Genomic DNA, 13209 nt, shown 5'->3' with positions numbered 1-13209 from the left:
ATGATAGACCTGGATATCAAATACACTTGGGGGTTCCCCGCCTGTTTAATTGGGACAAGGGAGGGAAGAACCGCAACACTGAGATTCCCCGAAGATTTACATGAGTTCTGTAGGAAACTGGACATTCGGGTGCCCGATCTTCCGGGCTGGAGCTGAGGGGAGGAGTGGAGTGAAAGAGAGGACTCTATTTAGAGCTCCTCTCCCACTCTCTCCCTTACTTCTTCCGGCCTGGCCGGTCTTTCGGTACAACATATACTTTCTTGTTCTTTTTTTCTTTCAGATCCTATTTCGCTTAGTGCCGGATGGCCCCCTCGGTCAGGCATTATTCCTGTCCTTCTTTTTGATTCTCTCTTTTTTTTTTATTCTTTCTTTTCTTTTCTCCCCCTTTTTGCCTTCGGGGCCCGAGAGGGTTCCCGGGAGAGGGGGGGGGGGGGGGGGGGGGGGGGGGGGGGGAGAGGAGTGTAACTGACCCCCCGCCCCCTCTATCTAAAAGATAGGGGAGGAAAATCCTAAAAAACCTCACCCAGAGTGTTCTGAACCAAGACATAGTAGTTGGTTCAGGGGCCTTTTATAGGCCAAATGGGGAAGGGGGAGGAGGGGTGGGGAGGGGGAGGGGGAGAGGAGAAGGGGGAGAGGGGGAGGAAAGGTCGATACCCCGTCTCACCCAGACAACCAGAAGAAAGCGTAACTCATAGAAAAGAAAATTGTAGACCCAGCTTTTGGGACGTTGGAAGGAGATATTATAATTCACGAAGATGCCAGTAATAAAATGCCTCTCATACAATGTAAAAGGTCTAAATAGTCCTTCCAAGAGACATAAAGTGTTAAAGGAGTTAAAATACTATAGGACAGATATTGCTTTCCTACAAGAAACCCATCTTACATTGGGATCTAATGTAAGAATATACTCACCTGACTTCCCCATTTGGTTTTATGGAGATACCATATCCAAGAGGGCTAGAGGAGTAGCAATCGGGCTTGCTAAAGGAACTAGATTCATACTAACAGATAGACTAACAGATCCGGATGGGAGATTCCTCTTCTTGAGAGGGAAGTTGGAGGAGGAAGAGTATACCCTCGCAAACGTATATGCGCCTAACACCTCCCCGTTGAAATACTTTTTGGGAATACTGGGGAAATTAAAAGATTTCAGTAGGGGAAAGATAATATTAGGAGGAGACCTAAATTTCGGTATGGATCCGAAAGTCGATAAGTCACATATAACATTAGAAACGCAGGGTACACAATTAAGAAAAGTTAAAGAAAGTCTACATAGAAGTCAGTTAGTAGACACATGGAGGATCTTCAATCCAAACCAGCGAGACTACATTTTTTTTCCCAGGTACATGGCAGCTACTCCCGAATCGACCACATCTTGGTTGACCATAGAATGCTGGAGGATGTGGTCGAGACGAGAATAGAACCCTTGACGATCTCTGACCACGCGCCCATCAGTATATCAATAAACATAGCATGCAATCATAGGTCCTACCAAAACTGGAGATTAAATGAAGATCTACTGATTGAAGAGAAAAGTATAACTAGGGTTAAAAAAGAACTTGAAGAATATTTTAAGATTAATGAGACAGAAGAAATCTCGGCAGCAACCCTATGGGATGCCCACAAGGCAGTGATTAGAGGGATTTTGATTTCGGAAGGAGCAAGGAGAAAAAAGGAAGCGATTAGCAAAAAAGTAAAACTAATAGACGAGATCTTTAACTTAGAGCAGAAGCATAAGAAAGATGGAAAGCAACAAGACCTATACCTGGGCCTGGTCAATAAACGAAACGAACTTAAAGATCTCATAGATCAAGAAACAAGAAAGGAATTCAAATTAATAGCAAGGGAGAGATATAGATGGGGAAATAAAACGAGCAAACATCTGGCTCGGATGGTAAAAAAAAAAAAATCAAGGAACTATATTGACAAAATTAAAAATGATAAAGGGGAGGTATTACATACAACAAAAGATATCGCCGAAACATTTAGACTATATTACGAAAAGCTATACTCAGTAAAACAAAAGAACTGGCAGAAAGGAGAGAAAGAAAAAAAGATTGAAACTTTTTTAAAAGAGGCAAGACTTCCAAAAATTAGTCAATTAGAGGCCGAGGAGATAGATAGTCCAATCACGGAAAACGAAATTAAAAGAGCATTGACAAGCTCAGCCTCAGGCAAAAGCCCAGGCCCAGATGGCTTTACAATAATGTATTACAAAAAATGTAAGGAGATATTACTACCAAGGATATGCCAGTACTTTAATGGCCTAGGGAAAAAATACAAACTAAGTAAGGAGGCCTCCGAGGCAACTATCACTGTGATCCCAAAAGAAGGCAAGGACATCGAGAGCTGCTCGGGCTACCGACCGATATCCTTGCTTAACACGGACATAAAATTGTTTGCAAGGGTATTGGCCGGGAGAGTCAGGGAGGTAATGACTAAACTGGTACACCCAGATCAGACGGGTTTTGTTCAAGGGCGAGAGGGGAGAGACAATGGAGTAAGAACACTTCTGATAATCCGGAGACTGAGAGAAATGAGATCCCCAGGTCTACTCCTGTCGATAGACGCAGAGAAAGCGTTCGACAGGGTAGACTGGGGATTTATGCTAGCTACCCTAAAGGACATGGGGTTTGGCCAGGGGATGAGGAACTGGGTGGATACCCTATATCAGTCCCCTAGGGCCAAAATAAAAATAAATGGTAGCCTTTCGCAAGCATTCCAAATGAGAAATGGAACGAGGCAGGGATGTCCCTTGTCACCACTACTGTTCGTGATATCAATGGAACCATTTCTAGCTAAGGTCCGAAATTGCCAAAAAATAAAAGGGACTAAAATAGGAGCGGAGGAACATAAGCTCGCAGCCTTCGCGGACGATGTCCTCTTCTATCTAACTGAACCCAAAACATCAATCCCTAACCTATTAAATTTATGTAATGAATACGGGGAATTCTCAAACTTTAAATTAAATATCACTAAAACAGAGATCATGAGTATAAACATAAGAAAGACAGAAGAAAAACTCTTGAAAGAGAATTATCGCTTTGCTTGGGTAAGGGAACTGAAGTATCTGGGGATTCTACTAGCTAAATCAATTAAAAAAACCTATGCGATAAACTTTATCCCATTGTTAAATGAAATTAAGAAAGAAACAAAAAGGGTGGAAAACAGAGCAATATCGTGGATAGGACGAATTAATTACTGTAAAATGGTTATCATGCCCAAGATCTTATACAAATTCCAGATGATCCCTATAGCTCTACCAAGAACGCTGCTGTCAGCCCTCAATAAACTAATTATGAATTATATATGGAAAAATAGGAAACATAGGATATCACTTCAGACATTGAGACAACCAAAAAAGAAGGGAGGGCTTGCTGTCCCGGATGTTAGGAGATACCACGAGGCGGTTATGTTAACAAGAGTGGTGGAGTGGGCCAGAGTCAACACAGAAAAAAGGTGGGTAAGCTTAGAAAACGAATTAACACAGGTAAGGTTGGATAAGATTATATGGAACCCTCCCCAATTTAGGACACTAGATATTAATGCACATGAGATAACAAAAAATGCACTCAAAATAGGGGATACAGTTTATAAAAAAACTGTGAAGGAATATAATTCACCCCTTTTAGCACTGAAAGATAACGATTACTTTGCACCGGGTAAGACACAAATAGGGGGGCACTGGATCAAAAAAGACACGGCACAATTAAGGGATATAATGAATGGGGATCACATTAAAACACTGCAGGAGTTAAAACTCAATAAAAATTTAATGGAAATTAATGAATGGAGGTATCAGCAGCTAAACCATTTCATTCAAGATCTCCCACATCCATTGAGATCAGAGGATCAGTTGTCGGAATTGGAAAAAATCTGTACGACAGAAAGAACTAAAGGAACCATTTCTACACTATACAAGATCCTACTGAAAATAGGAGAGCGGAGTATACCTCCTTTCATTGAAAAGTGGGAAAGGGAATTAGGCTCACAGAGAGATAAGGCTACAATAGAGAGAATGTTGACTCTGACACACTCCTCCGCGGTAGATAGCCGCACGGCTGAAATGAGCTTTAAATGTATCGCGGGGTGGTACATGACACCAGACAAATTAAAAAAAATTAATGAAGAGCAGACAGGGGAATGTTGGAGGGGTTGTGGATCACTAGGAAATATGGCTCACCTTTGGTGGGAATGCCCAAAGATAAAAAAGTACTGGGAAAACATACTGGGCTGTGTGGAAGAGATTACAATGAAAAAGATAAAGAGAGACCCATGGGTTGTCCTATTCCATGGGGGAGAAGAAGGCATAAAAAGGTATAGGGAAACACTTACAACGCATCTCTTAAACGCCGCCAAGAGATTAATCCCAAGGAGATGGCAGGATACAGAGTGCCCCCAAACCTGGGAATGGATCGATGCGGTCGAAGAAACATACAAAATGGAAGAACTGAAAGAAAGCTTAGAGGGAAATAACATACTACAAAGTATAAAATGGGATAACTGGAGGACCTTTAAGAGATCATGGAGTTACGCAGAAAAGTTAAGGGAAGAATCCTAAAAGATTCTCTAGAAGAAATCAGAAAGAATTAGAGGTTTCCGAGCACGTCTAGGGTGAGACGGGGGGGAGGGGGGGGGGGGGGGTTGGGGGGGGAAGGGGGGGTAAAAACTGGGAAGGATATACTTTGTGATGTCTTCCTTATTCTGTTAGGCTCTAAGCAGATAGTGGAAACATACCCGCATATATATACACTTTTATATATATAAAAAAAAAAAAAAAAAAACACATGTAGAAAAGCGACACTGATGATGCAAAACCAAAATTAGAGATGCAATGGGCTGGCACGCAGATCATGAGCATTAAAGAAGCACTCTATGAGGTAGAGTCTGAAGTGAAAAAAAAAAAAAAAGAAAATGCGACGGCCGCGCGTACGTTCGTGGATCGTCGTAAATCGCTAATTTGCATACCCGACGCGGAAAACGCCACCCAGCGGACGCCGAAGTATTGCATCTTAGATCCGAAGGCATACTAAGACGTACACCTGTCGGATCTAACCCAGAAGCCGTCGTATCTTGGTTTGAGGATTCAAACTAAAGATACGACGCAGGAAATTTGAAAGTACACCGGCGTATCAGTAGATACGCCGGCGTACTTCGTCTGTGGATCTGGCCCTTTAGCTCTGTTATACCCGTTCTAGGAAGTCGCACTTCCTTTTTTGTTTTCTCTAATGTGATGGACAGCCTCGCCAACGAAAAAATAAGGTGCAAGTTGAGGCGATAGAGCGTAATTTTTCAAACTAAAGTTGAATCTTGAATAATTTGGTGTCCTGAAATTTCGAGCCTCTAAGCTGCCTCCTGAGAGGTCTGTAGGTACTTACAGCCATAGGTGCAGTCTTTTCATTTATGATGATATCTTTGTAGGTTTAATGTACTTTAATGTGTTCTCTTTTATGCATTCTTCATCCAACATCTACTTTAGCTCAAAAACATTTTCTTTTTTTTCTGCTGTAGGGCTTGTAGCCAGCTGCGCTGTACCAGCTGTGATTTCAGCGTTTTGTCATTTGATGACTACAAATGGGACTCATCCTGCGACTACCTCTTCTTCAGGTACATTTCTGAGATTGCCACACTTAAGTTAAGTGTAATCTATTGACAAGATTTGTGTGGAACATTTTCTGCCTAGTCCTGGGGAGATAACACTGAGTGCAAATATGAACTGATTTAAAGCAAAAAGCTTACTGTATGTGCCTGTTATATGTTTGCTGTGTGCCAAGGAAACCAGAGGAGAAATATAGTGCACTGGATGAATTAAAGTGATATTCATTATTTTTTTAAATATTTTAACACTTACATTATATTCCGATTCTCCCTCTTTTTAAAGCATTCCTTTCTTCCTTGTTCAACCAGTCCCATAATCGCCGCTAACCCCCCCAACCCCCCTCCCCCCCCCACACACACACACACTTTTTCCTGTTTTCATGGTCCTATGGAGCCACCCATTAATGCATGCTTCCGTGACAAGGCTAAAGCTGTAATCATAGACACTCAAGAAGAAAAAGAACGGCGCCCTCTAAGTGCAGCATATTTAACCACTTATCCCCCAGGCCATATTGCTGGTCAAAGACCAGAGCACTTTTTGCGATTCGGCACTGCGTCGCTTTAACTGACAATTGCGCGGTCGTGCGACGTGGCTCCCAAACAAAATTGGCGTCCTTTTTTTTCCACAAATAGAGCTTTTCTTTGGTGGTATTTGATCACCTCTGCGGTTTTTAGTTTTTGCGCGATAAACAAAAATAGAGCGACAATTTTGAAAAAAATGAATATTTTTTACTTTTTGCTGTAATAAATATCCCCAAAAATATATAAAAAAAAAAATGTTTCCTCAGTTTAGGCCGAGACGTATTCTTCTACGTATTTTCCGTAAAAAAAATCGCAATAAACGTCTATTGATTGGTTTGCGCAAAAGTTATAGCGTTTACAAAATAGGGGGTAGTTTTATGGCATTTTTATTAGTATTTTTTTTTACTAGTAATGGCGGCGATCAGCGATTTTTTTTCGGTACTGCGACATTATGGCGGACACTTCGGACACTTTTGACACATTTTTGGGACCATTGTCATTTTATAGCGATCAGTGCTATAAAAATGCATTGGATTACTATAAAAATGTCACTGGCAGGAAAGGGGTTAACACTAGGGGGCAGGGAAGGGGTTAAGTATGTTCCCTGGGTGTGTTGTAACTGAAGGGGGGGGTGGACTGAATAGGGGAAATGACTGATCGCTGTTCATACATTGTATGAACAGACGGTCAGGCATTTCTCCCCTGACAGGACCGGGAGCTGTGTGTTTACACACACAGCTCCCGATCCTCGCTCTGTAACGAGCAATCGCGGGTGCCCGGCGGTGATCGCACCCGCCGGGCACGCTCGTCGGGATCAGGGACGAGCGGGGGGCGCTTCGAGAGGTGACGTATAGCTATGTGCTCTCGCGCAGGGGAGCCGACCTGCCGCCGTATAACTGCGGCGGCTGGCCAGCAAGTAGTTAAAACATCTTTAATACAAAGGGATTAAAAACACTCACATGTGAGTAGAGATAATCAGGCATGTCAAGGGTTAAACGTGTTTCATCTGCATTAGTCCTGGTGGAGTGTGTACATTCCACCAGATGTTTTAAATATGCTGCACTTAGAGGGCGCCGTTCTCTTTCTTCTTGTTTGTTCTCAGAGCCTCTTCTAGCTTTTTGGACTGGCAGCCATCTACAAAATCAGCAACTTTTCTTTTATACCTCCTTACATGGACTATATACCATATATGGACTCATAGTGATTTTTAACCCCTTCCCTGCCCATCCACTTTCCATTTTTATATTTTATTGTTCTTTTTAGACAGCTATACCCAGAGTGCGCCATATCAACCCACTGTTTTTTGTGTAATCATAGACACTGCCTGCACCGACATGCATAAGCAGCCTGATGCCGCGTACACACGATCGGAATTTCCGACAAGAAAAGTTCGATGTAGGTACCATCGGACATTTTCTGTCGGAATTTCCAACAGCGAAAATATGAGAGCTGGTTTTCCGATGGGAAAAGTTATTGTCAGAAATTCTGATCGTTTCTATGTAATTCCCGACTAACACAAATACTACGCATGCTCGGAATCATTGAACTTCATTTTTCTCGGCTCGTCGTAGTGTTGTACATCACCACTTGACGTTCGGAATTTCCGACAACATTTGTGTGACTGTGTGTATGCAACATAAGAGGACAGCTCATAGAAAGCACACCTCTGCTCCTCCTGCCAAGTCAATGTCTATCAATTTCATTGGAGGAGCAAAGGCCAGTCTTCAGTTAGTCCTCACATCAGCCACAGTTTTACAATGAAGTCCAACACAAAGTGGCACATAATTGTGAAGTAAATGGAAAATGATAAATGGTTTTAATTTTTTTTTTTTACAAGTCAATATCTGAGAAGTGTGGTGTGCATTTGTATTCAGCCCCCTTTACTCTGATACCCCTAACTAAAATCTAGTGGAACAAATTGCATTCAGAAGTCACCTAATTAGTAAATAGAGTCCACCTGTATGTAATTGAATCTCAGTATAAATGCAGCTGTTCTGTGAAGCCCTCAGAGGTTTGTTTGAGAACCTTGGTGAACAAACAGCATCATGAAGGCCAAGGAACACACCAGACAGGTCTGGGATAAAGTTGTGGGGAAGTTTAAAGCGGGGTTAGGTTATAAAAATATATCCCAAGCTTTGAACATCTCACGGAGCACTGTTCAATCCATCATCCGAAAATGAAAAGAGTATGGCACAACTGCAAACCAACCAAGACATGACCGTCCACCTAAATTGACAGGTCGATCAAGAAGAGCATTAATCAGAGAAGCAGCCAAGAGGCCCATGGTAACTCTGGAGGAGCTGCAGAGATCCACAGCTCAGGTGGGAGAATCTGTCCACAGGACAACTATTAGTCATGCATTCCACAAATCTGGCCTTTATGGAAGAGTGGCAAGAAGAAAGCCTTTGTTAAAAGAAAGCCATAAGAAGTCATGTTTGCAGTTTGCGAGATGCCATGTGGGGAACACAGCAAACAAGTGGAAGAAGGTCAGATAAGACCAAAATTTAACTTTTAGGCCTAAAAGCAAAAAAACGCTATGTGTGGTAGAAAACTAACACTGCACATTACCCTAAACACACCAACCCTACTGTGAAACATGGTGGTGGCAGCATCATGTTGTGGGGATGATTTTCTTCAGCAGGGACAGGGAATCTGGTCAGAGTTGATGGGAAGATGGATGGAGCCAAATACAGAGCAATCTTAGAAGAAAACCTGTTGGAGTCTGCAAAAGACTTGAGACTGGAGTGAAGGTTCACCTTCCAGCAGGACAACAACCCTAAACATACAGCCAGAGCTACAATGGAATAGTTTACATAAAAGCATATTCATGTGTTAGAATGGCCCAATCAAAGTCCAGACCTAAATGCATTAGAGAATCTGTGGCAAGACTTGAAAATTGCTGTTCACAGACGCTCCCCATCCAATCTGACAGAGCTTGAGCTATTTTGCAAAGAAGAATGGTCAGAAATGTCACTCTCTAGATGTGCAAAGCTGGTAGAGACATCCCTAAAAAGACTTGCAACTGTATCAGGGAAAGGTGGTTCTACAAAGTATTGATTCAGGGGGGCTGAATACAAATGCACACCACACTTTTCACATATTTATTTGTAAAAAAAAAAATTGAAAACCATTTATCATTTACATTCCACTTCACAATTATGTGCCACTTTGTGTTGGTCTATCACATAAAATCCCAATAAAATACATTTACGTTTTTGGTTGAAACATGACTAAATGTGGAACATTAGAAGGCTAATGGTTTTGCCCAAAAGAGACCCAATCATCCACACATGCCGCTTTCTATGGGAGCACGCGTACATGCTTACTCCTGAGCCACCTCTGTGTGTCCATAAAACACAGAGCATGGCTCGACCCTCCCCCCGCTCCCTCCTCACTGGCTGTGATTGACTGCTGTGTCTGAGCCAATGGGGAGGGAGAGTGTCTCTGCTCTCATGTACATTGCTGAATGGAGATCAAGCTCGGGTAAACATTTAGGTGGGGCTGGGGGGGGGGGGGGGTGGTAGAACTGTGAACCATGTTAAGAACTGTCTTCAGCGTAAAGAAGAGCAAGGAGTAATGGAAGTGATGGTTTGGCCCCCACAGAGCCCTGAGCTCAACATTGAGTCTGTCTGGGATTAGATGAAGAGACAGAAGGATGTGAGGCAGCCACATAAGATTTGTTGTTAGTTCCCCAAGATATTTGGAACAACTTATCTGCCAAGTTCCTTAAAAAACTGGGTGCAAGTGGTTTGAAGGCAAAGGGTGGTCATACCAAATAAGGATTTGATTTGGATTTCTCTTCTGTTCATTTACTTTCCATTTTGATAACTGATAACAAATAAACTATTTAAAGAGAAAGTAAACCGGGAAAAAAAGAAAACCCTGCAAGAGAAAGGCATAATGAGCTAGTATGCATAGCATACTAGCTCATTATGTGGCACTTACCTGAAATCGAAGCCCCCGAAGTGCTCCTCGTTCCCCTCCGCCACCGCTGCCATGTCCCCTCTGAGCTTCTTCCGGGTATCACCGCTCCGGCGCTGTGACATTGCCGAAGCGGCGATGACGTCACGCACGCACGGGACCCTCATGCGCACGGGATATTAAAGAGATATTAAAGAGATATTTCTTGCACCTACAGGTAAGCCTTAATCTAGGCTTACCTGTAAGTGCAAGTTGTCAAAGTGGGTTTACAACCACTTTAACACTTATATTTCTGAAAGCATTCTTAATTTATAGCATTTATTCACACATAATGTACAGTTAGGTCAATATATATTTGGACACAGGCACCTTTTCTCTTTTTTTTTTTTAAGGTATTTACCAAAACATTCAAGCTATAATTATATAATGGATATCGGCTGAAATGTTAGACTCTCAGGTTTAATTTGTGGGTATGTACATCCATTTTCAAGGGACCAAAAGTAATTGGACAATTGAATAAAAAATTGTTTCATGGCCAGGTGTGGGCTACTCCTTCGTTATTTCTTCATCAATTAAGCAGGTAAAAGGTATGGAGTTCATTCTAAGTGTGGTATTTGCATTTGGAATCTATTGCTGTGAATCTACATCATGTGTTCAGAGGAGCTGTTTATGCAAGTGAAACAGGCAATTCGAAGGCTTCAAAAACAAAACAAATCCATCTGAGTGATAGCAGCAACATTAGGAGTGACCAATTTAACAGTTTGGTACATTCTGAGGAATGATGAACGCATTGGTGAACTCAGCAACATAAAAAGGCCTGGATGTCCACAGAAGACAACAGTGGTAGATGATGGCAGGATCCTCTCTATGGTTAAAAAAAAGCCCATTCACAACATCTAGACACGTGAAGGACACTCTCCAGGAGGTGGGTGTATCATTGTCTTAGTCCACAATCAAGAGAAGACTTCACAAGGGCAAACACAGAGGGTTCACCACAAGATGCAAACTATTCATAAGCCTCAAGAATAGAAAAGCCAGATTAGACTTTGCCAAAAAACATCTAAAAAAGCCTGACCAGTTCTGGAAAAGCATTCCTTGGACGGGTGAAACGAATAAATCTGTACCAGAATGACGGGAAGAAAAAAAAGTGTGGAGAAGGCTTGGAACAGATCATGATCCAAAGCACACAATGTCATCTGTAAAACATGGTGGAGGCAGTGTGATGACATGGGCATGCATGGCTTCCAGTGGCACTGGGTCATTGGTGTTTATTGATGATGTGACGGAAGATCGAAGCAGCCGGATGAATTCTGCAGTATTTGGAGATATACTGTCTGCCCAGATTCAGCCAAATGCAGCAAAGTTGATTGGATGGCTCTTCACAGTACAGATGGACAATGATCTAAAAACATACAAAAGACAAGAGGGCGCTCTTTACATCTAGAGGAAAAAAGATTTCATCGCCAAATACGGAAAGGTTTCTTCACAGTAAGAGCTGTGAAAATGTGGAACAGACTCCCTCCAGAGGTGGTTCTGGCCAGCTCAGTAGATTGCTTTAAGAAAGGCCTGGATACTTTCCTAAATGTACAGAATATAACTGAGTACTAAGATTTATAGGTAAAGTTGATCCAGACAAAATCCGATTGCCTCTCGGGAGATCAGGAAGAATTTTTTTCCCCTGCTGTAGCAAATTGGATCATGCTCTGCTGTTTTTTTTGCCTTTCTCTGGATCAACTGTGGGTATAGAATTGGATATACGGGATTGTACGATATTTTTTATTACATTTTTTTTTTATGGTTGAACTGGATGGACTTGTGTCTTTTTTCAACCTGACTAACTATGTAACACTGCAAAAGCAACCCAGGAGCTTTTGAAGGAAAATAAGTGGAATATTCTGCAATGGACAAGTCAATCATCTGATCTCAACCCAATTAATCATGCATTTCACTTGCTGAAGGAAAAACTAAAGGCAGAAAGACCCACAAACAAAGAACAACTGAATACAGCTGCAGTTAGAGCCTGGTAAAGCATCAGAAAGGAGGAACCCGGTCTTTGGTAATGTCCATGGGTTCCAGATTTCAGGCAGTCATTGCCAGTAAAGGATTCTCAACAAAATTTGAAAAATGAACATTTTATTTATGATTTATATTCATTTGTCCGATTACATTTGAGTCCCTGAAAATGGGGGGGGGGGGGGACTGTGTATATAAATGGTTGCAGTTCCCAAAATTTGTACTTGGTATTTATGTTCAACCCCTTGAATTAAAGCTGCAAGTCTGCACTTCAAATTAATTTGGATTATTTTGTTTTAATTTTATTCTGGTGGCATACAGAGCCAAAAGTATGAAAATTGTGGCCGTGTCCAAATATATATGGACCTAACTGTATATTGTAATACTGTGTATTATGTATATGCAGTGCAATTTCCTTTTTTTGTGATGGGATGTGGTAAGTTTCATTATATATAACCGTTTGTCTTGTTACAGGAACAGTATGCCTGAACACAGCAAATTGCAATCAAAGATGATAAGGAAGAAAGGAAGTCGGGCCTATGCTTGTCAGTGCAGCTGGAGGTCGTTCCATGAACTGACAGACCTCTCCAAAGACGTGCAGCTTCGATGGGTCTGTGGAAAGCATTCTGAATGAATGGTCTGTGTGAAGGCTGGATGTACACTATCATATCAGTGACTTAAAAGGGGATGTAAAGCCCCTCTCATCCTTTCTAAACTACTGCCATAGTGCTGATCTATAAGGATATAGATGTCTCCTGCATGTATCCTCACCTGTCAAATATCTCCCCTCTGTCTGTTATAAGAATTGAAAAACTGCAGATTCTGTGGGTGGATCTGTTGTCTGGAGCTCGGTGGGTGGAGTTGTGATGTCAGTAGACAGCCCCTCCCTCCTCTACACTCCCCTTGTCAGCATGCATTTTTTCCTTTGTATTTCTTACACTGACTTCTGATATGATTACTAACATCCAGTCAAAATCCAGAAAAGTAACCACATGACTTCAGAAAAGGAGTGGGGGTGGGAATTAAAAAATAATGCCTGTCTCCAGGCTAGTGCATAAGATATGTAAAAAACCTGTCACTCACAGCAAGGGGGCAAAACCGACCAAGGTTTTTCTCTGTAAGCTCGTTTTATTTCACTGAACAATAAAAGAGGAT

The 13209-nt window shown here is 41.9% G+C and overlaps 1 protein-coding gene across 2 annotated transcripts in view; it reads left to right on the top strand.

Annotated features, from left to right (window-relative positions):
* Positions 1-12822, top strand: part of C5H8orf37 (chromosome 5 C8orf37 homolog) — a 35532-nt gene extending 22710 nt beyond the window's left edge. For both annotated transcript variants that reach the window (XM_040354733.1, XM_040354734.1), the window contains exons 5-6: positions 5512-5607; positions 12529-12822. In XM_040354733.1, the coding sequence (XP_040210667.1) occupies positions 5512-5607; positions 12529-12688 (256 nt within the window). In that variant the 3' untranslated portion in view covers positions 12689-12822. The remainder of the gene's footprint in view (positions 1-5511; positions 5608-12528) is intronic.
* The last annotated feature ends 387 nt before the right edge of the window (positions 12823-13209 follow it).

Source organism: Rana temporaria, chromosome 5 (genome assembly GCF_905171775.1).
Source record: "Rana temporaria chromosome 5, aRanTem1.1, whole genome shotgun sequence".
Lineage (NCBI taxonomy): Eukaryota > Metazoa > Chordata > Amphibia > Anura > Ranidae > Rana > Rana temporaria.
This window is presented reverse-complemented; position numbering and strand designations above follow the sequence as displayed.